Source organism: Eublepharis macularius, chromosome 1, assembly GCF_028583425.1.
Source record: "Eublepharis macularius isolate TG4126 chromosome 1, MPM_Emac_v1.0, whole genome shotgun sequence".
Taxonomy (NCBI): domain Eukaryota; kingdom Metazoa; phylum Chordata; class Lepidosauria; order Squamata; family Eublepharidae; genus Eublepharis; species Eublepharis macularius.
Window position 1 is genome coordinate 31,385,552 of NC_072790.1, and position 24,093 is coordinate 31,409,644.

The 24,093-nt window shown below is 45.2% G+C and overlaps 1 protein-coding gene and 1 pseudogene across 1 annotated transcript in view; both read left to right on the top strand.

Annotated features, from left to right (window-relative positions):
• COL6A3 (collagen type VI alpha 3 chain) overlaps positions 1-24,093 on the top strand; it is a 147,280-nt gene that overhangs the window by 46,711 nt on the left and 76,476 nt on the right. Inside the window, exons 6-10 of the mRNA XM_054994298.1 lie at positions 2,586-3,185; positions 6,561-7,127; positions 9,694-10,299; positions 11,937-12,536; positions 15,781-16,380. Of these exons, the coding sequence (XP_054850273.1) occupies positions 2,586-3,185; positions 6,561-7,127; positions 9,694-10,299; positions 11,937-12,536; positions 15,781-16,380 (2,973 nt within the window). The remainder of the gene's footprint in view (positions 1-2,585; positions 3,186-6,560; positions 7,128-9,693; positions 10,300-11,936; positions 12,537-15,780; positions 16,381-24,093) is intronic.
• LOC129339575 (mitochondrial import receptor subunit TOM7 homolog) lies at positions 10,539-10,707 on the top strand (annotated as a pseudogene).

Here is a 24,093-nt window from a genome sequence, read left to right on the forward strand (position 1 = left end):
TTATTTATTTAATTGGATTTATAATCTGCTCTCCTCACAAGTGGGCTCAGAGCAGCTCACAACAATATAATGAATACAATAATAAAAACATGGCAGCATAAAATATAAAACCATCAAACTATAAGACAGTTCTTTAAAACAGCCGTGCACATAATTGCACCACCTGTTCAGCATTGAACAAATCCTTGGGGCAGGGTGGCCAGCTACCAGATGGATACAGAGTCGGTGGGGGGAAGAGTCACATGTCCCCTTATAGCAGGAAGCCAATTGGATGGCTCACCCGCCTCAACCACCATATGCCTGGCGGAATTTTTTTTTCTTCTACCCAACAATTATAACCAAAAATTTCTATACATTACCATATTTACTAACCAAATGGCTGTGGAGATCAGCATAAATGAATGCACCAATGCCATTCCTATTGAAATGGTCAAACTATAATGAATGTGTTTTCTGCATCATTTTTCTATGGTGAGTGTTCCTTGTAAATAATAGACTTCAATTTAGTAAGCTCTAATGCTCAAATTCTCCAGGACTCTCCTGGATGGCCACAGTCCATCAAAAAGTCGTGTGTTCAAGTCTAATTAATTTCATTGGGGTCAAAGGCATGCAGCTTTAACTCCAGACGGATGTTCATAGAGTGTAGAAGTGAACGAGCTCTGGGAGCATCAGTCCTGTGCCGCTGTCTCCATCCTGAGCTCCATGCCTTGGTCCTATAGGCTTTATGGTGTAAAAGTGAAGGGCATGGGCCCCTTTGGGGTTCATGTGCATAGAAAGGAAGGTCCCCCCTTTGCCCTCTGCTCATTTCTACATGAAATGTAGGTCCATAGGGCATATAAGATCTCATCATATGGGGTGTATACCAAGGAGGCTCATGTTCCCTTGCGATTGCATCTTGAAGGAGTAGGGATTTATTTATTTATTTTTAACCCACCCTCCCCGCAAGCGGGCTCAGGGCAAGGTACAACATTGATGAAAATACAGCTTAAAATCAATTATAAAAACAGATAAAATACAGATGAACCCCCAAAGTACCTTTTTAGCCTGGGGAAATGCAGTTCTTTAAGCTGATGGTGCATGGCTGATGGCTTTGCAGAACATATTTGCTCAACAATTGTGGGAAGCTTTTTTGGGGTGATATAATTTTAACTCGTGATGAGCCAACAGGATGACTCATGTCTGCCCCAGCATAACTGCACTATTTTGTGAACCTCTTTTTTTTTCAGTTTCCCCCTTAATATATATTTTTTTACAAATTTGTTTGGAAGTTGTTTGTGCTTCCTTATTGTACAGCTCAGAGACATGACCACTTGCCTGCTGAAAACAGTTTCAAAGTAAACAATTTGCAGCAATATTTTGACAGGCCTTTAGGTCTTCATCAATTCTTTGGAGGCTCAGCAGTACTTCCCCTCCCATATAACCATTTATTTATTAATTTTAATTGAAGAGGATGATAGGAAGGCCTGGGAGAGGTGAACTTCTCACTGTCAGCCTCCTCTTCATCAGAAAATGCTGTATTAATTCTGGGTATCTAGGCTTGCAGCCTCTGAAGGCATCATTATTGGGGAACAAAGGCCTTCAACCCTATGTCCGTAGTGATCAGGACAGTTTCTGCTTTTCTCACTGCCTCATAGAATCATTTGGGGTGGGAAAGCAAAGGGCAGAAAAGATCCTGTTCCTCCAGGAAGGGCCTAGCAGCGATAGAAGCCTCAAACCATTGGCACTTCCTTTTGTACTTAAGTAGACATGCCCTGAAATCCTCCAGGGTTGGCACTCGCCGAGAGATACTGAGTGATTCCACACACGTTGGATAATGCACTTCCAATCCTCTTTATAGATAATTTGGAACAGATTTTTTTTGTGTGCGGAACGAAAAATCCACCTCAAACGATTGATAAAGTGCATTGAAAGTGTATTGTCCAACATGTGCGGAATCAGCCGTTATCAGGCAAGAACTGAACCCAGAGATAGGGTTGCTAGCGATGTCACCAACGTCACTATGTCACTTACAGGTACAATCTGAAACTGATCCAGATATAACCCGGAAGTGATGACGGGCAGCTCTAGGAATTGCTGGAAACCTGAAAGTGACACAGCAGCTTCAGTGACATTACATGCACATCTCCTTGTCCCTACCCCCATCCCTTCTAATAGCTTAGCTTGGCACCCCTGCCCAGGGTTCTCTGGGAAGAGTTTTTTTAAAATATCCAACAATGGATGATCAACTGATGCCTGGCATTGACCCGAAACCAAGAGCTAGAATATTCAGTATAAAAAATGAAAGAGCAAGGCTCTATGTCAGCTATAGACACAGGACAACAAAATGCTGTTTCTGTTTAAATGAGGTTCAGAGAATTTTCACATAAAATTAACATGGAACTGGGCATTGAGAGTTCATACTGAAAGGGTTTTTGTGTGTGTGTATTCTTCTAAATTCTTTTCTTCTCTTTCCAGCTGCCCTGTTCTCTTTCCTCCTCTCTCTCACAGTGTATACATGTGTGTACAGCAAGTGCTGTATGCACACATGAGAAGTACTCGTGTGTTTTTCTGTGATGCCTCATGTTATTTTCTGTGCTCTACTGCAGTTCTGGCAAACAAAAGGGATATCATCTTTCTTTTGGATGGATCAGTCAACGTTGGAAATACCAACTTTCCATATGTCCGTGACTTGGTTGTGAGCCTAGTTAAGTTCCTTCAGGTTGGAATTGATGATATACGAATCGGCTTAGTGCAATTTAGCGAGAACCCTAAAACTGAATTCTTTTTAAACACTTTCCTAACCAAGTCAGATGTCCTTAATCGTCTAAGCCAGCTGAGGCTCCAGGGGGGGTCAGTGCTGAACACTGGCTCTGCCCTAGACTTTGTTCTTTCCAATCATTTCACTGAAGCCGGTGGGAGCAGGATAGATGAAAAAGTTCCTCAGGTTCTAGTCTTCCTTGCGGCGGGGCCATCTGCCGACTCCTTCCGACAGGCCGCTAATGCTTTAGCCCGCGCAGGAGTGCTGACGTTCTGCATTGGTGTTAGGAATGCCGATCGGGCAGAACTCCAACAGATCGCATTTAATCCACAAATGATGTACTTTAAGGATGATTTCAGTTCTCTGGCTGCTTTACCGCAAGAAATTATTAGGCCACTAACGACATACATTAGTAATGGTGAGGAAGAAGTCTCCATTCCATTTGCAGGTAATCTCTTCCTTTCTTGATTGATTTTGTTTTACCTCAAAAGTTTATACATTCAGGAGACTGTGAGAGAAAAGCTCTGTTCAGAAGGGATTTTCACTGAAGGAACTGATGTGTGTCACACAAGTGTCTATGGCTAAGTGGGGCAACAGCACCGTGACTATGTTCCTTCCATGGAGTCTACTTTATGAACGGGCCTAGGTTGTCAGATACGTAATTTTACTCACATCATGTCTATGAGGGGAAGTATACTCTGTTATACATAAGGTTGCAACTCTGGCTTGGGAAATTCCTGAATTATTTCAGGATGGAGCCTGGGGAGGTGGTGTTTAAGGAGGAGGGGAACCTCGCTAGGGGAAAACGCCACATAGTTTGCCGTCTGACACCGCCATTTTCTCCCCTGGAACTGATCTCTGTAATCTACAGATCAGTTGTAATTCTGGGAAGTTGGCAACCTTAGTCATACATAGTTATTGCCAGGGCTTTTTTTCTGGGGAAAGAGGTGGTGGAACTCAGAGGGTTGCCCTCGGAGAAAATGGTCACATGGCTGGTGGCCCCGCCCCCTGATCTCCAGACAGAGGGGAGTTTAGATTGCCCTCTGCGCTGCTCTGTGGTGCAGAGGGCAATCTAAACTCCCCTCTGTCTGGAGATCAGGGGGGGCCCACCAGCCATGTGACCATTTTCAAGAGGTCCCGGAACTCCGTTCCACCATGTTCCAGATGAAAAAAAAGCCCTGGTTATTGCACTGGTGTTTATTTTCATCATATGACTATATTGGGAATCTCTTTACATGGAATGTATGCAAATGTTCATCTCCTAAACCCACAGCTGCTTCTTTTAAAAAAATCTTTCCAGCTGTCTTGCTTTCTGATGTTTGAAAGCAAGGAAGCGGATCCCAGGTTATAGAGTGTCCATGCCTTTCCCAGATTCCTGTCTCTCTGTCAGGAAATAGATCCATCTTGACAATTCATACTGTTCCCTTGACAGCCCTACTGCCTTTGCAATCACAGGCAGACAAACAGAACTCCACATACTCTGAAAGTATGCTAGACTTGACTTTGGAATAACCCATTAATATCACAGTAATTTTATGCTCCATGATAGTTCTGAACTATTCATATACCATGCAGATGACAGGCCCTTTCCTTCTTTTTTCTTTCTTCGAACAACAGATTCTGCCCCCCCTCCCATCATTTTGCAAACTCTTGTAAGAATTCCCCCCTGCTTAGATGCTGCTATTCAGAAGAAAAAGGACAACGGGTCCGTGCCATTGCACATGAGATGATACAAGCCTATGCATGCTCCTAAAGGGACTTGCTTAATCATACTTTATTTGCTGAGGAATGAAATATTGGAAAATAAGGTGCTTCTTTGTACTGATTCAAAGAGGCCTGAATCTAGAGTGGCTCTCATGTTTGAATGTGCTCCTGTACCACAAATAGGCCGTTTGCCCACCAATGGCAGATAAACCCTCACCCCAGTTCCCCGCCCTTGACAAACAGAGAAACCACTTTCGGGCCCTGAATTGCCCTGCACAAAGCGCGAAAGCACACTTGCTGCTGGTGCAATGACATCACTTCCCAGAAGTGACATCTTTACATTGGCACCAGGAGCACAATCATCGTGGTGAGTACCAGGTCCCCCCTCCCTTCTGCCAGGAGGGTATAGGGACCTGGCAATCCTAGTGTGGCCAGGTGGGGCTTTTGCCAAGCATGGTTTCTGATTGACTGTTTGAGATTTGATTGGCTGTGCAGATTTTTAAAAAAACTACTTTGGAAGAAGCTGCTTCCACAGCACAAGAATTTTCACTATGTGACTGAAGGTAAGCTGTAGCAGCCATTTTGTGGCTGGCTCTGCCTCTTGCAGCAGCCATTTTGCACCAACCATTTTGTTGTTATGACCACCACACTGTCCAAGCTCCAAACGTGCCCCCAGGCTCAAAAAGGCCGGGGAACCCTGCACTACGATTTCCCCATGTTTCTATCGCCTTTAACGTAAAAATTAGGGGGCGTTCCTAGAATGTTGCCCAAAAGAAACGTCACAGACACTACCCTCCCCAGACGCTGTCCTCAAAATCTTTCAGCATTTGCTGAGGCAGTGCCAGAAACTCTTCACCACGCATGTGTGTGCATGTGCATGCACAACACCCTTCCATCTGAGTGTTGTTTCAGGTGGGTAGTCATGTGGGTCTGCAGGAGAAAATCAGGATTTGGATGTAGTAGCACCTTAAAGACCAACTAGATTTCCAGGGTATGACCCTGAGAAAATACCATCCGTGCAGTATACTGTTTTCCATCATAGCAATACATAACTGCACCTAACGTAACTTCTGCCTCTTAGCCTCAGATCATCACTCAAATTGACTGTGCTTTATCACTGTGCATTGGATTGCTGATCGCCAAATGGGTGCATGGTCTCCCTTGAAAAACACTGTACTGAGGACACAGGAAATTACACCCGTTCCATCTGTGGTGCTGGATCTGTGTTGGCCCATTTACACATGTGTGAACCAGCCCTTTGCAGCACCTCTTCCAAGAATGACTACATGCTAGTGTGGGAAAGCACTTCTTTCCTTTAAAAGCCCTGACACATTCTCAGATTTAGCTGTTGCTGTTTTCCCCACAAGAGTAATACCGTAGAAGAAGGAGCGGTATTTTTGGCACAGCACTGAATAGGACTGAAGACCTCTCTCTTTTTGCAAGGAGGCAGAGTCAAGGCTAGATGATACTAAGGGTTCATTAGAGTGTTCAAGAGCTGCAGGACTGATTTGTCCTTCCAGTTCGCCACTTCTGATTTCATGTGTGAAGCAATGCTTGCAGATACTTCCATGGGTAAGAAATAATCTATAGCAAACAAAAACGCATAAGAGTCATAAGCTGATTCCGCACACATTGAATAATGCACTTTCAGTGCACTTTAGCAATTGTTTGGAAGTGGATTTTTTTGTTTCACACACGAAAAATTCAGTTCCAAATGATCTCTAAAGAGGGTTGGAAGTGCATTATCCAACATGTGCGGAATCAGCCATAGAGTTGGTAGGGGTCTTACAGATCATCTAGTCCAAGCCTCTGCCCAATACAGGAACAGCCTAAAGCATCCCTGGCAAGTATACGTCTAGCCACTCCTTGAAGACTGCCAATGACAGGGAACCCACCACATCCCCAGGCAGCTGATTCCACTCATTAAACTGTATGTATGGTTGAATGTTCACAACAGCCCTGTGATCCATGGCTCTTAATCAGAGACGTTCTAATTTTTCTAGTTTAAGTATAAGTGCATGTATTATAAATTGTTTTTCTACTGCTACATTCATATATGAGTGCAATTCTGTTATGACCTACTGTATGTATAAAATACCTTCCCATGTCTCCATTCCAGAAAGCAAGAAAGATATCTTATTCTTGACTGATGGCTCAACAAACGTTGCAGGACAGTTTATTCCCATTCGGGAGTTTTTGTTAAACGTTATTACTGACCTGGATGTGACGCCAGAAACCATCCGTGTAGCTGTGGCACAATTTAGTGATAATGTACAAGTGGAGTTCAACTTTGAGGAGCTCCCGTCGAAGGCAGACATCCTTCAGAAAGTGAGAAGAATGAAGATGAAATCAGGGCGACCACTCAACATGGGCGCTGCCTTAGATTTTGCCCAGAAGAACATCTTTGTGAGGAATGCTGGGAGCAGAATTGAAGAAGGAGTGCCACAATTCCTTGTTCTCCTTGCAGCTGGGAGGTCAAGTGACAATGTGGAGCAGGCTGCTAATGCCCTGAAACAAGCAAATATTGTCCCCTTCGTGATCAAATCCAGGACTGCAGATGCGGCAGAATTGGAAAAGATAGTTTTTGACCCTCAATTCATTCTAAATGCAGATCAACTACCTAGAATTGGGGACATTCAACCCCAAATAGTTAATCTACTGAAAACCATCGAACTTGCACCCAGAGGTAAACCTGCAGTTTCTTTTCTTGTTTGTGTTTGAAATGCACACAATTAGATTGGGTATGAAATGGTCTCTGTCTTCTGCTTATTCAAAGCAACTAATGAAGTTCATTTACTTCGGTAAGATCTCAAAATGACAGTCTGGGGTGCTTGTAAGAGAGACTCTGGGGAGGGGAACAGCAACAGAGAAAATGGCTGATGACATGCCTAGTTTAAAGGATGTCACTTCCAAGGCATTGAATCACTCGAGCCCATGACCAAGGGAAATCTTTGTGGCAAAATAATTTCAATGGACAGGGTATACATAAGGGAAAATACAGCAGCTTGCTGCAACCATCTAGCAGAAGAAATACAAGGAAACAGCAACGCCTTGCTGGCCAGTGTGGCAGTCTTTGGGGGAGGGGGGTGTTTACCTTTTGGAAAAACACTCCTTGGAAGTATTTACACCAGCCCTGTCCTATGTCAAAGGATCCTGCATTGTATTCATTGCATTGTGTCAAAGCAGTCCTTACCGTGACAGCTGTGAAGGGAAAAGTAACATGAATTAGGATTAAAATAATCAGGAGTGACTCTAGAAGTCATAAGAAAGTCATACATAAGGATGTATCACTGAGATAATAATTGGCCTGGAAAATAAAGAGGAACCTTTGGAGAGGCACAGAAAGTTGGTTAGTAACTTCGTTAGTAACTGGATGGGACACCTCCAACAAAGACCAGGGTTGCAGAGACAGGCAATGACAAACCACCTCTGTTAGTCTCTTGCCATAAAAACCCCACCAGGGGTTGCGGTAAGTCAACTATGACTTCAGGGCACTCTCCACCACCTTGTCTAGGTCATTGTGTAGGTAATCCAAAATGGCTGCCACAGTTTCACTTTGAAATGGGTGGTGAGTGGGGGAGGGTAAAGGAGAAGTGGGCAGGCAGGAATGATAAGAATGATGGTGGATGAGGTACAGGAAGGGAGGAAAGAAAAAGGAATCGAAAGGGAAGAAATGGAATGCTGTGGAGATAGGACAGGAAGCAGGCAAAGAGGAGCTGAATGGGAAGAAAAGAAGGAATGAAGGACTGGAAGTAAAGCGCACATGGGGGAACTGAGGAGGGCAAGACTGTTGGGATGATTCAGGGAAGGTGAAGAAGCTGCAGGAGTTGTGAGGGAGAAGGACCGTTGTGTGTGGGAGGGTGCAGTGCTCCCCCACAGTTTTAATGGGCCCCCCTCCGCCTGTAGTAAAGTAATAATAAAGAGACTTACGGCACCTTAAAGACTAATGAATGTGATATGACATCGTGCCCCAATGAAATCTGATCATTTATAAGGTATCACGTTACTTAGTTATTTTGTCTGCAGCAGACAAACATGGCTAACCCTCAGGAATAATGCCATAAAATGTCAAGGCAGAGCACAACCATTAAACATCCCCAAATGCTCGGAGGGATTTTTTTAAAAAAATAACCTGGCGCCTAAAAACAGTGTACAATCCTACTGCTGTTGCCTTAATTAAAAACGCCCTCCCAAACAGACCTGCACCACATATTCTGTGAAACGACAATACTATAGTGTAGGAGCCTTCTTCAACTTGGCAGGCACACTGTTCCATATGGTGAGTCGCAGCAGAGAGTCCTCAGGTGTGGTTTTTACCACTTTGCAAGGTGGCATCTTTGGAAGGGTTTGCCCAAATGAACAAAGCTGTTGCAGTGGAGCATTTCTACATAAGTGACCCTGCAGCGATGTTGGCCTTAGACCATGAAGGACTTGGTGGGTAATAATAACCTGCCAACTACCAAACGGGTAAAATATGCATACCCAGCCTAGATCCTGATAGTCATGCTACTGCAGCATTCTAAACCAGTTTCTGAGTTGTCTGACGGCAGACCCTTGAAAAGTGTGATACAATAGTCTAGCTCCAGGTTGCTGTGGTATGGATCTACATGGACAAATCAACTGGGTCTAGGTAGCTATTGGGCAGCAGCAGGCAGTTCCCTGGTTATAGACCATTTAGAATATTATCGATCGAAATCAGCTGTTCAAATAGTGCCTAGAAACAAATTGGAAGCCAGTGAAGTTTTTTAAGGTTTTATGTGTGCTTAAAGAAACATGGCCCAGATGTTGTGTTCTGGTCTAGCTGAGGTTTTGGAAGAGACTATGGTACACAGCAGTAAACTGCTCTAGACTTTATCAGGGGCCAGGGAACTGTTGTGAAATTGTTTATTCAGCTGGCCTTTCAATAAAAAATGGTGGAAGCTACCCATGCCACCTGGGTTTGTGTTTGTAATATGGACCTGATCCTTCAGAAGGAGTTAGTAAGTGGTCATCTGAACAACTTACCCGCATAATTTCAAACTTGGATGTGTTGAGTTTCAGTTTATTAGTTTCACCCAATCAATTACTAATCCTAATTCTTCTCTTTCTTCTCCTCCTCCTTATTCTCCTCCTCCTCCTCCTCCTCCTCCTTTTCTTGCTCCTCCTCTTCTTCCAAGTGAAATTAATCTAGTTTTAAAAGCGAATGTTAAATATTTAAGATTCAGCATTTAAACCATTCTCCTTTATCCTTCTCCCCCCCATTTCTCAAACAGAGGTTGAGAAGAAGGATGTCGTGTTTCTGATAGATGGTTCAGATGGCATGAGAAGAAGTTTCCCCGCATTGATAACCTTTGTAGAAACTGTGGTTCGAAATCTGAATGTCGGCCCCGATGACGTTCGGGTTGCTGTGGCCCAATACAGCAACGTTCCTAAAGTGGAGTTCCTCCTGAATGCCTACTCGGACAAGAACGCTGTGATCAGTGCGGTTCAGCGTTTATCCCCCATGGGAGGCTCACCACTTAACACGGGAGCTGCCCTCGACTACCTTCTGCGCAGTGTATTCGTCAGGCAGGGTGGGAGCAGAGTGGCTGAAGGTGTCCCCCAGTTCTTGATCCTGGTGACAGCAGACAGGTCCAGAGATGATGTCACGAGGCCTGCGGTGGCTCTGAAGGGCAGCGGGGCAGTGCCCTTTGGCATTGGCATTGGGAACGCAGACATCACTGAGCTGCGAACCATTTCTTTTATCCCTGAATTTGCGATCCTCGTTCCTGATGTCAGACAACTAAGCAATGCACAGCAGTTTGTTTCACAGAAAGTGGTTCAGTTGACCAAGCAAGAAATAGAATCCCTGCAGCCCATTTTAATTCCACCACCTACAGGTGAGGAGAAATTTCATAACAACTTTTTGCATTCACCATGGAGCTGGTATGATGTAGTGGTTAAAATAACGAGCAGTCACGTGTAGGTCCCTGATTCGAATCTTACCCTTGGCACAAACGCTCTAAGCAGACCCATTAGGCAAGTCACTCTCAGCCTCCTCCCCCTGCCCCCTCATTATAGCAATAATAATACCACCCTTGCCCTTCCTGTGCCCTTCCTCCCTGTATCTCTCGCCACCATGCCGAAGCTGAGCAAAGGGACGAAGCAGCCGCTGCAGCAACTCTTCAAAGGCAAGCAGTTCGCTATCCAGTGGGGCTTTACGCTCCGTCACGCTCTATCTAGACTTTAATAGAGAAGTAGATCCTGGAATGCCTGAGCCAGCCCTTCTATATCTGCTTTGGGGATGAAGGATTTAACCATGATATTCTAGAAGTAGCTGCTGAACAAATAAAGCTGTTGAAGATGTGTATGTTCCTGAGGCTAGAGAGGCCAGCGCTTCCCAGAATTTGTTGAATATGCTTGCAACGCAATGGAATTTCTGACAAACTAATTTATTTGTGTCACGCTTTCATTTTCTACAGTCAAAATAAATTTATTGTCTGAAATAAACAAATAAATAATGCCAGCCTTCCTTATAGGGCTAGTGTAAGGAAAACAAGGAGGATGTGTGCAAAACACCTAGAACAGGGAAACGACTTAGTACGGTTATGCGCATTATCAGAAGGCATGCCAGTATGTGAAGGCTATGAGGCAGCTACAGCTGGTAGGGTAGGAGGATATGCTATTTAATGCTGGCTGCTGATGCATGTGTATTATAGGTACATAGCACATAACGAAACAGACAGCATGAGTCCACCATGTAAACATAAATAGAAAACCAACAGAGGACTGAAACCAAAAGCAAAATATATAAATAGCCCCAGGCTGGAGCAGGAGCCCATTATAAAGCCCTATGGCAGTCTGGGAGCCCTTGGCCAATCAGAAGTCCTTCTGGTTGGATATCTGTTTGCTTCTGTTGTTCAGTGACCTGTGGTGCTCTTCTGATCTTGTTCACTGTTTGGCAGCATCTCAGCTTCTGACCAGGGTGGGAGAGTGGTTAGAGTGCCAGATTAGGATCTGGGATAAAGTAAGAGAAGGGGAGAACCATGCATTCAACACCGAGATGTTTGGAGAAAGAGGAGGATTAAAATGTGCTAGAGCGAGAGAGCTCCCAGCAGCTGCCCTTTGATCTTCTCCTCAACCTTTAACCTTGGAGTACGGCTTGGTCTTTTGACTTTTCCAGCTTTGACTTTTGCACAGCTCCCTTGCCCATCATTGGACATTGGCCTCTGCCCAGCTGCTGTCCATGAGGCTACTAGACTAGTGCTGAGGCCAATCCAAGCAAGTGCCAATGAGCATGTGGACTTCCGCTGCAGACTTGCTTCTGAAGTCAACTATGTCAACACACTTTCTGAGCATTTGGCCGCTGAATTTACAGTCCCATTCTCTTTGGTTTTGCTGATAGCCCAACATGAATTGATTAATGTTGATTGACATCAAAATTAATTGATGTCTTAAAAGTATGTATATCGGCACTTATATTACGAGTGTTTTCTTTGTACTTGGTGTCATTAATAATCTTTCTTTGCTTTTGCAGTGGATTTAAAAAAAGATATCGTATTCCTTATTGACGGCTCTCAGTTTGCAGCTCCCGAGTTTTCTTCTGTTCGAGAATTTATTGAGCGGCTTGTAGCTGGCTTAAATGTGGATTCTGATGCCACTCGGGTAGCTGTGATTCAGTTCAGTGAAGACCCCAGAGTTGAATTTCTGCTGAATGCGTACTCCACAAAAGACGAAGTACAGACTGCTGTGAGAAGGCTAAGTCCCAAAGGAGGGAGACGAGTAAATGTTGGATCTGCCCTGGAGTATGTGTCAAGAAATATATTTACAAGGCCTTCGGGAAGCCGTATAGAAGAGGGGGCACCACAGTTTTTAATTCTCCTCATTTCTCGCCCATCTGATGATGAAGTAGAGGACCCTGCACTCCAAGTCAAACGAGTGGGTGTGGCACCTCTGGCTGTTGCGAAAAATGTGGACACCCAGGAACTGGTGAAAATAGCTCTTAGTCCTGAGTATGTGTTCCAAGTGTCAAGTTACCAGGATCTACCTAGTTTGGAACAGAGATTGCTCACCCCTATTAAAACACTCACTACACAGCAGATACATAGACTTATAGGTGATACACGTCCTCCTCCAGGTAAGGTGATCCAATTTCAACTGTAGATGGTGCAATAGCTTGTGTAAATGGTGCAACAGCTCATGTAGATGTTGCAATAGCTCCTTCCCATATCTGCCTTGCTGTCAGTCAGCTTGCTGTGGCTTCTGCTTAAGGATGCTTCCTACCTCACTTCTCTAAATAAGGCAGAAGGAAGGGCTCATGCTCCCCATATCAGCAATGAGGAAACCTGTGCAGGGCAAGTGCCTTAGCCTGTCTTCCTTACTATGGGGGGGCTGCCTCACTTCCAGGTTGGGAGTCCATTTTTTTATACATTGTTTTGCAATTAATTTGATCCTGTTTGGCAGGTTACTTTGTCACATATTCAAACAGTACAGTAAATATAATACAGTATTCACACAGTTTGATCGGAGTCCTACTTTCCCCCTTCCCTCATCCCCTGCAGATCTATTGTTGTTGCACACCGATTGAGAGCGGATTGTATAAACAGTGAGCAAAATGAGTCAGCTAACTATGAGTGATTCCGCACATGTTGGATAATGCACTTCCAATGCTCTTTATAGGTCATTTGGAATGGATTTTTTTTGTGTGCGGAACAAAAAATCCATCTCAAACGATTGATAAAGTGCATTATCCAACATGGGCGGAATCAGCATATGATAAGTACTGTATTGCCTTTGGGTGTTCCTACAAGTCTGTGTTACATTGTACATGTACATATATGCACAGCCTTATGGAAAGCATGACCTTACTGCACAAGTGCGAGACACTAGCATGGATAAAGGAATGAAACTCCTCCACTGTAGGGAAACAAGACCACACCACCAAAGCTATTGAGCAGCAGCAAAGCTGTTTGACACATGTTTGAGGTGGACAATAGGGGTACTCAAACATTTGCAGGTTTGGTTGATGTCTTGTTTGCCAGTTGGGAAAAGGGAGTTGATTTTTCAATGATCTGTTTGTCATGCCATTCGTTGGTGTTTGCCGTGGTGCTTCACTGTATTTCTTCTTAACCATGCAGAATGGCACAGTTGCCTTTCACGCATGCACGTTTTCACACACCCTGATCGAACTTTAATACAGCCATCTCTGCTGTGATCTTGCTGGATAACTGCCCCTGCTCAGCAGGTGATTTGTTTAAACAGGCAAATAAATCAGTCACCGATCATATAAATCAGTCATAAATAAATACTGTTTCAGTAAAATCCTACAATCCAAAATCTCTTCATGAAAAGGCTCCTCACATTACCCACAAATACCCCAGCTGCACTGTTAAGAGCTGAATTGGGGCTTCCTTCTCTCCGGGCACGTGCACATAAAGCCTTCCTCAACTACTGGCACAAACTGAAGAGAGCCCCTGCAGATCATCTTTCAACCGTCTGTTTCCTAGCCAGCCAGAAAGACCCCAAAGGGCAGCTGACATATAACAGTATCCTGCAAACATACAACCTCCCAGATGTAATCTTTGGGCCTTCTCAGGTGGACTTTAACAGCAGGGAGCAAATATACACGCAAGACGCTGCCCTTGACAGGCGAGTTATACAAGAAAATAAATCCCCGCCTTGGTTCAAATTAATTAAGCTGGACCATACTAGGGCACAATACCTAATCAAGATCTCAGTTAGCAAACTACGTGTAGCCTTCACCTCAGTCCACTTTCAGTCCATGAAAACCGGCAGTGCTCGAAGGCCGTTATCCCAAGATTCCAGTTGCTCAGAGCCAAGCTACAAGTGACACCTTACACAGGTTGGACACTTGTCAGCTTCCCTCAAGTTCTGATGGGAAATGTAGGCGTCCTGGTTTTACAGCTTGGCTCTCCATTCCAGCTGCAAGACCAGGATGCCTACATTCCCCATCAAAACTTGAGGGAAGCTGACAAGTATCCAACCTGTGTCAGGCGTCACTTGTAGCTTGGCTCTCAGTGCCTTTGCCCATGTGGTGGCTCAGAGCCAGAAGACTTGTGTCATTATTTACTACACTGCCCACTCTACACATCCCCCAGAAAGAAATTTTTAAGTCCAATCCTAGCTAGTTTAGGTTTCAGACAAGATAACGAAAACATAGTTGCTGCATTAGCACATGTGGACCCAGAGACCTCGTACAGGGTTGCTCTTTTTGCCCTTGCAGCAGGGAAAATCCGAGAGAAGGTCGTGACAGCACAGGGCTGTCCACAGGCTATAGTGTCATTCCTATAGAGTTTTATCAAGTTTGTACTGTATATTTTATCTGCCTCGTCGCTCATATTTTTGTTACTGTTTTATTGTTTGTAACGGCCTTTGGCCTAATGCAATAAACTTTACCTACCTACAATTTAGGGTTTAAGTCAGGGTTCCCCAACATGGTGCCCGTGGGTGCCATGGTGCCCACTGAGCTTTTCAGACAGTGAGTGTAAGGCAGGGCTTGTTATTGGCTGTTCTCATTCAAATGAAAGGGATCAGGAGGACTTGTACTTTCCTTTGTCACTGTGAGGTTCCATTTCCTCTTCAGGCTTTCCTTCTTCCTCAAAGGTGTGAGGAGAGTTATTCCATTCAGCTTCTTTCCCATGGCAGCCATTTTGGATTTGGCTGTGCCTCCTTGGCAGCCATTTTGGGATGTCACTCAGCAACCTGCTCTCAAAATTCCAAATGTGCCTGAAGGCTCAGAAAGGTTGAGCGCCCCTAGTTATTCTAATGGCTGCCCATATGATGTTTTGCAAAAATCTGATGCAAGCCTGTTTGGCAGGGTTCTGTGGCTGTTTGGCACAAACCGAACAGGCAGGGTGGTTGATTCATGTCTGAGCGACACTTTTGAATGTGGTAAATTCGATTGTAGAACATGTTCATGGCAAAATTTACCACATCTCTAGTGAACAACAGGCAAGCAAATAAGTGGAGGTTTAGTTCACAGGTGATCACGGCTGTCAAACATAGCATATTAATCTGTTGAACGTGACTAAGTTCATGGCAGCCCTACTTCCCTGTGATTTTTGATGAAACACATGATTTCCTCATACTAACAAAATCATATCTAACCCAAGTGTCTAAGCCGATACATCTATATCTATCAATTGATCAATATGGATACATAGACTTCGGCTTGTTGGTACAAGGAGATCATTAATTTCTTTCAACCCTAGGGATATCTTGAAGCTTATGTTGTATCTATGAAGTCTTAGCTCAGAAAAGTACACTTTGACTATGAATCTGAGATTTGGTGCATGTAAAACATGTGAGAATCCAACCAATGACAATTAACTTTATTTTATTCCCCCCACCCCATCCCTCAGATATTGACAGTGATGCAAAGGACGTTGTCTTCCTTATTGACAGCTCTGATGGTGTTGGGCAAGAAAACACTGCTCACATTCGAGATTTCATTATGCGGTTTGTCCAGCAGTTGGCTGTTGGAGAACACAAAGTGAGAGTTGGTTTGGTTCAGTTCAGCAATGAAGTGTTCCCTGAGTTGTTCTTAAGAGACTCCAAATCCAAAGGTGTCGTGCTTGGTGCCATACGCCGATTGCGGTTCAGAGGAGGAACTCCCCTGAACGTTGGGAAAGCACTGGACTATGTCGTGAAGAATGTCTTTGTTAAGTCTGCGGGAAGCAGACGAGAAGACGGAGTCCCACAGCATTTAGTTCTCCTTCTTGGAGGGAGATCTCAAGATGACGTCAGCAGACCAACCGATGTGATGCAGGTGTCTGGAATTAAACGTCTGGGCATAGGAGCAAGAAATGTTGATGGTGCTGAACTGGGAAGGATTACCGGTGATCCTGGAGCCACATATGGTGTCAGAGAATTTATAGACCTCCCAACAATAGAAAGGAGGATCTTTGCATCATTTCAGGCGCTTCCGGAACCAACAGTGGAACCTGACGTTATAATTCCTGGTCAGTCTTTTTGTTCAAAAGTAAAATATTGCATTTTTAGAGTTTTTATTGGGCTTTGCTGTCTCTCGTCACTCCAGCAGTTACCACTGCTGGAGGCAAACTCTTTTAAATACAGGATAATTGTTTCTTTAGGAGTCTGACGTGGTCCAGGGAAAAGCAAAGCTACAAATGCACAGCTGGTTCTCACCAGCACATACCATATCCCTCCTGTGTCAGTTTCCCTGAAGGAAATGGTTCCTTTGGAGGGTGGACTAGATGGCATCATAGTCCTGCTAAGCCCTTTCTCCTCCCCAGGCACTGCCGTAAGGTCTCCAGGATTTTCTGAAGCTGTAGTTGGCAACTGTCGTGTTTGGCTATAAACTGACTTTGTCTCTTCTTAATTTAACTGAAGTATATTGGCAAAAATCCAAATAGTCTGAATATGGGACGGCCTGTTATTTTTATATTTTTCATGACAACTTTTCCAACTTATACTGAAAATTAAATATGTAAAAGCAAAATGACATTGGATTAAATATACAAGATAAAGGCTTCAGGGCAGAGAAATAGAAAATTTAAGTATTTTCCTTTGCCCTGTTACCCTTCCTCACCCCACATCATTCAATTCACTGTGGAGGCTATTGTTTTATATGTACATCAGTACAGATGGGACTTAATAATGAAGTCAGGAAACAGAGAGGAATAGGGTTGTCATTTTTCCACTGGGGGTGGGGGATCTCCCACCACCAGTGGTCCTTTCCTACCACTGCACATCTGGGCAGCAGATGAAAAATGGGGGTGAAATAGGGGACCAATTGTCAGTGTCCCAATGCATTGACATCACTTCTGTCACGACTGGAAGTAACACCAGCAAGTCACGATTGGTGCTCTAGCATTTGGTCAAAACTCTGGTTAAACCATAAAGCTTTGGCTGAAAGCTACAGTGTGCCAGTGACACACTGATGTAACTTCCAGTCCTGCCAGAGGTGATGGCAACGAATTGCTGGCAATGTCATTACATTACCAGTTAGCACCCCACCCCCCCACCCCGGGTTCTGTTTGCCAGCCATGTTCTGTTAACCCTGGACAGAAATAGTAGCTAAGTGACACAGAGGGAAGATCAAGAGCAAGGGACCAGGAAGTGACTCGTCAACAACAGCTAACAGAGCAAGAAAGAGTATGTATGTGTGAGTGTAGTCAATTATACCTAACTGGCTTATTTAAGAGATGAGTTTTTTAATGTGTGGATAGACTGCCTCTTCATAGTAGCAAATAACTCTAACAACATAGTGGAGAAAGTGGACAGATGCTAGACCTGCTTACTCAACCTGCTTTCCGTCTGTCGTCAAATGTAACTTCTAGGCCCTGAGGGAAAGTTCCCTCTCCAAACCTGGGAGGCATGTTTAGGGTGGCAGAGGTGATGGAGAAAGGAGTAATTTAGGGCCTCTGTTTTCCTCTCCCCCTTTCTGAACCTGGCATCTGGTAATGGGAGCCAGGAAGCAAAGCATTGGGCTATCCAATGTCAGGTGTGTCGTCCCACCCACCCCCCAACACAATTGTCCATAAGTGGAGTGCTGTATAACCCCCATAGAAATTCATCACAGCAGTTCACTATGGGAGGCAATGAAGGTCTGTCACTGAAGTGAGGGTGGTCCCAGCTCCTTGAATGGGAAGCAGGTTTTGATCCCCCTCAGCTGTTCCTCGGATTCTAGCCTGTTACCCGCTTCCCACCCAACCTCCAGAACCACTGAGAACTGAGCCAGCACACATTTCCATAGCAATTCCTGAGTTGTGTGTGTTTTGGAAGTGTGACAGAAGACTGGAAGAGTGGTACAGAATGGTGGGACCTGGGTTTTCTTCTATAAAGAGCTGAATATTATAAGAAGTCTTTTTCTTTATTTGGAGAATGCTAAAATACAAAAAGCAGCTGAGCTGAGGTAGTAATGAAAACAAATGAAGCATTGTTTGTGTTGCAGTTATTATAAAATTTTAATAAAGTCGGGAGAAAGACTCCAGCTGACTTTAGAAGGGAAAGTACTTTTTCATTAGACTCCTCCTGAAATAGCACTTGGCTATTGTATTCTATGGGACATTTTTCTTCTAGATTCCCATCCCTGACATAATGTCTTAAAGCATTTGAGATGCCCCAGCGCTTAGTAAGAGTGTACAAAACAAAACAAACGAGCCATAAATAGGCCCAGAATTAGCTCTTTTTATGTCATTAAAGCAGCTTCTGGAACGGTGAACCAAATCCAGGAAACAATTTATAATGGCCCCCTTCCCACCAAAAAGTTCATATGTTTCATTTTGGTTCTTACCATGCAGTGGCAGCAGCATCTTGTTTTCCTTATCAGCATTCACCAATCGGATCTCAAGGGGAGAGAGTCCTTATGTATTAACTCTGTTGGTGGGAAGGAGGAGCTGCAGTACGCACATGATACATTCTTTTGTTGCCACCTGGGTAATGGCATTCTGCAGAGTCCGATGGCGGGAAGGAGGAATGTTTGCAATGCACACGGGTGCTTTTCCCCCCTGGTGCTACGCAAGCAATGGCAGACTCCATTGGAGGGAAGGTGGAATGTGTGCGGTGCTCATGGGGGCATATTTCTTTTTTGGCAACGGCACTGTCTCCCTCCCAATTTAACTCCATTGGAGGGAAGGTACATTTTTGTTTTTCTGATGCTACCCGAGCAATGGCATTGTTTCCCTGTAGAGTGGGTTATAAGGGCATTGACCCCCTTCCCACTGGTCAGCTCCAGAAAAGAGGGCTGTCCTGATGGGTGTTGAAATAGGAAAGAAGAACCTATATAGTTGATGTAGTTGGCTCAGTGTGATCCCTCCCTGTTCCTGTGTCTGCATCAGTGACTGACAGCTTTGAGCACATGCGCTGGAGTCCTTGGTTTCAGGTACATCCATTCACCCCCAGTTCCCTTCCCTTTTAATTTATTTTATTTCTGAAAATGAGGTGCGGGGGGTAAGTTAGGGGAAGCTCAGGAGGAGGGAAAGGAATCCCATCCCTGCCGCGCATAGTTGAAATCAACTGGCCCGGCCACCACCGCAGCATGCTCATCATGGAGGAGGCTGGAGGGCCAGATTCCCCCGGGAACTGGAGCCAAACTCCCCCGACAGGTCAAGCGGACAGGGCCACAGAGCTCCAATGCTGTCCTGGACAGTAGTACTTCGGAGGACCCAGTTTGAACCAAACTGGTCTCCATACCGTCACTGTTCAGCCCAAGGAGTGGTCAAGTTCCCTTGGGTTTGAACTATCAGTCAATGGGACTGTCCGTTAAACATTTAAGTGTACAGGACTAGTGAAGAGCAATACACACAGCACCCTATGAGTGGCAGACCACTTAAGAGGGGGCCTGAAGTGTAGCTGTGGCTGAAGGGCGCTGAGAGAGAGAGAGAGGGAGAGGGAGAGGAAGGGGGAAGCCTCCAGTTCCCCCTCTACTTTTGCAGAGGCCAGCAGTGAGGTCTTGGAGCCCACCACCCTCCTTTGCCCTCAACCCACAGAGCATTCAGAGCGAACAAGGAAATTTTGAGAGAAAGAGTTTTGTCCCCTTTGTGGAATAAAGCAAAAACAAAAAAAGAACTTACTCCACAGCTGTTTTCTGGCTCTCAGCACCCTCTCACAGACCATCTGCAGGGTGAGGCCCCTCCTCTGCATTTCCCCTGCTGGAACAAACAACCCAGTTTCAGCACGCACACACTCTGCCAATATTTACAACAGGAGGAATCTGGAGAAGGAGGAGGGTTCATTGGAGGTTTTTTTTTTCCTGATCTGGGGCTATGTCCCCCATTTTAGGAAGGGAAGGGTTAATTTAATCCTCCCACCAGTCAGCAGCCATTTTGGGAGGGGTTGCACTGGGCATTGGGTATCCTAAACTTAAGTAACTACTCACTCTGTAGAAGGTCCCCAACAGATTACTCTACAAGGAGGTCAAACTCCACTTCTTCAAGGAGGTTGCCGAGCATCCTCCTGCTGGCCCCGAGCTCCTCCTCCCTCCTGCTGTACTGGTCCTCCAGGAGGAAGCGTGTCTCAGGCTCATCATCACTGTTGCTAGTGAAGTCGCTCTCGCCATCTTTCTCAGCAGCTCTTGCTGTCGCTGCTCTTTTTTCGGCTGCTGCTAACTGTGCCACCGGCTGGCCATTTTCCTCTCCTGCTCGATGAGACACACGCAGTTGCCTGCCAATTGAGTGCCCTGCATTGCTTGCATTGGCTGTATTATGGCCTGGCCTGTTCCCATATGTGATTGTGTGTGAGGCTGGGGGTTTGGGGAGGAAGTCAGGGGCTGCCACAAAGACTCAGGATTGCATCTACAAGTGGATTTATCCAGCAGTGATCCTATGTGGAATGATGAGGGGTATGTGTGCTTGAACTGTTTGGGTGCTTTTCTGCTGTATACTGGGTGTTTCTTTCTGAGGGCCAAGCTACAAGTGACAAATGACACAGGTTGGACACTTGTCAGCTTCCCTCAAGTTTTGATGGGAAATGTAGACATCCTGGTCTTGCAGCTTGGCTCTCTGACTGCTGTCCAATGGACTTTTCAACTGTCACTTGTCCAACATTCCACCAAGCTGCCTACATTTCCCATCAAAACTTGAGGGAAGCTGACAAGTGTCCAACCTGTGTCAGGCATCACTTGTAGTTTGGCCATGAGATTGCCCACTGTCTGCTGCAATAGCACATGGTCAGCCAGTGGTGTTCTGGGTGGAACTAGTATGTCGGACTCGCTCAGGGCTTTTTTTCTGGGAAAAGAGGTGGTGGAACTCAGTGGGTTGCCCTCGGAGAAAATAGTCACACGGCTGGTGGCCCCGCCCCCTGATCTCCAGACAGAGGGGGGTTTAGATTGCTGAGCGGTGCAGAGGGCAATCTAAACTCCCCTCTGTCGAGATCAGGGGGCGGGGCCACCAGCCATGTGACCATTTTCAAGAGGTTCCGGAACTCCGTTCCACCGCGTTCCCGCTGAAAAAAAGCCCTGGACTCGCTCATTGTGGTCTGTTGGGACTAGTGGTTGGGGTGGCAGGTGTAATCACAGCTTGAGTCTCTTCCCAACCAGTTCCATATCTCCACAGTTTAACATCCAGTTAACTTAGATCCAAAGGTAGAAGGTGCGCAGCCAGTTCAATGACAGAATAAAGAGGAAAATGTGGAAAGTTCCTCCTGTGTTCCATTCCAAAATGAGAGGAAGAATGATCTTTCTCCCATCCCCAGGTGCTGCAGGACTAAGTGCTTTGAAGTCAGCCAGATGCACCCACGCAAAAGTCAGGATAAGAAGGACTGGATTTGGAACAGGGTCGTATCAGACCCCAAAAACCTTGCTTTGCGCTGAGGAGGGGGAGCAGCAAATTCAGCATCAGTGATCAATCTGATCCATCCCCCCCCCTTTCTGTGTGCTTTTACGCACAATGCAAAGAAAGGCCAGCAACCTATGACTAAGGCGTATGAGTTTGAGAAGGGACAGGGTTCTGAGTCCCTGGTTGCCCCATAGTTTGATGTTATACAGGTTAAGAGTGAAAATCAGAAATAGAAGCGCCATAATGAGAACCCAGACGTGTGGACGGAGTTACCCATTCAGTATCCATCTGCTGCTGTCCTTCCCTTAGGTGCCACTGCAAGACAGCTGTTGCTGTAGAAGTCAACCTAAGATAATGGGTCAAGGAGCACCAAGAGACGTTTCAACTTGCTCAGGCTCTTCTGATTAAAACTGTTAACCCAGTGTTAAACCAATGGGAGATAGCAGGACTGTGCACTCTACAGTTGTATGTGGACACCCAGGTCTTTCCAGTTCAGTATTCTGTTACTGGAATGAGTCTCCTTGTGAGTAAGGGAGGAATTAGTGGCAAGGAGACGGCTATGTGAGCGGGGTAATGAAGTGGGATACTCCACCAATGTTTATGGGGTCCCCTCCCCAAGGCAGCAGATGAGACTGGTGATCTTAAATTAAAGAGTATTTTTATTTGAAGAGGAAAACAAACACACAAGAAGCAAATAAAAACGGTTTGGCACAAGCACACAGAGTCCTAGAAAATTAGCCAGAGGTTGGAATAGAATGAGGGACTTTGGAGGAGTAGAGCAGTCCACAGAGGAAGAGGGCTTCAAACTGCCAGAGTTCTCATCCAGGAGAGTCTTAGGGAAACTGACCTAAGGATACAGCACTCAGATCTGGAGAAGCATGCACGATTTGAATGGGGCAAAGTCCTGGTTCTTATAGGGCAAAACATGTCCTGAGGCTGGGGAGCCCCCTCAGCTGTTAGGACAAAGACTGTAAAGGTCAATTCCTGGGAATGACAAAGGTTTGATTACCTTTGACTGGTGCTGTCAGAGTGTGACAAAGAAAATGCATAGTGTTTCCTGGTACTTCACATAGAAGCAGTTTGCTAATTAATGTTCGTGAAGCTAAGTTGATGAATTTAGATTTTGATCACGTGTTCCCAGAGAGAAATTAGAAACTTATCAGACACTTGATTTTAGGATAGGATTCAATCACAGAAGGAGGGGATAGCAGAATGTGCTAAGTGGGGTGACTCAACCAGAACCTTTCTTGTCACGGCTGCATGTCCACAGGGTGGAGGGGCAGTAAGCCAATCCTGCCCAGTCCTCCACATTTGCATTGGCATTCCATTCATGCCTCTCACTCCCGGGCAGGACTCAGCAACACTTTGCTCAGGCAGCTGGTATTTCCCTAATGCAGATCAAGCTGCATGAATTCGAAGGTCGTGTGATTTTTATATCACAGGCCTGTATTAAACATGGCGGCGGCCAGGCTTGACTGCTCACAATTCCACATGGAATAACTGATCTGGTTCGATTTAATTTTCTTTATTCAGGCTTTGGCTGGCTTGAATTAATTCAACTCCTTTTTTGTTCAACTCTGGGTAAATGGTTTTAGTCAGAAAAGGGAAACTGGGCTGCCTGCCCATTCTCCCACCATTATTAGTAAAAAAAATACAGAAAAGAAAGAGGGTCATCCCTCATTTCCTTGATTTCCATAAACAAAAACAAATGACCCCTCCCCTACTCCCATCGCCAGGTTTTGAAACCTGGAAAGAGTTCTATAATACTTTTTCTGGGCTTTTCAAATCTGGACTTCAAACATGGGAGCTGACGATGGAGCTCAGTCAGGTCCAACTGCATACATTCTGGTGGCCCCTGAGCTTCAAAAGGAAGGATTCTCCTCTCATCATTCATAGGAACGAAACTACAAAGTGCAGGGGAACATGGTATCAACAAGCAACAGCAGAATCCAAAGGTAATAATTATTGGCAATATCATGTAGCAATTTTTTTATGTTACTGTGCTGCGCCGCTAGTTAGAGTGCTCTCCTGCTTGGGTACTGGCCTGCCGCTGTCACTTTTCCAGCCAGTTTTCTGCAATGGTGTGTGCCCACCAGCTGATACGCGCCTTCTCTGGGGTCCATTGTTGTGTTTCTGTCTGTGTTTATTGTGCTTAAGAAAAAACTCAGTAGATCAATGGTTTACACTAGGAGGGGGACTAAATGTTGGTAAGGTTGATGCAGTTTTTGATTAAGTGTGAATTGAGCCTTTTCCCCCAAGCACACCCCTGAAAAGAACTCTCTGTGTGTGTGTGTGTGTGTGTGTGTGCGCGCGCGCGCAGCTGCCCAACACTCAACTTGTTTCCCCAAACATTCTTCAGAGTTTGTAAAGACCGAACCCCATTGTTGTGTGCTCTCAAACTCGGTGAGTCAATGGTTTAGAGGGAGGACTGTGTTT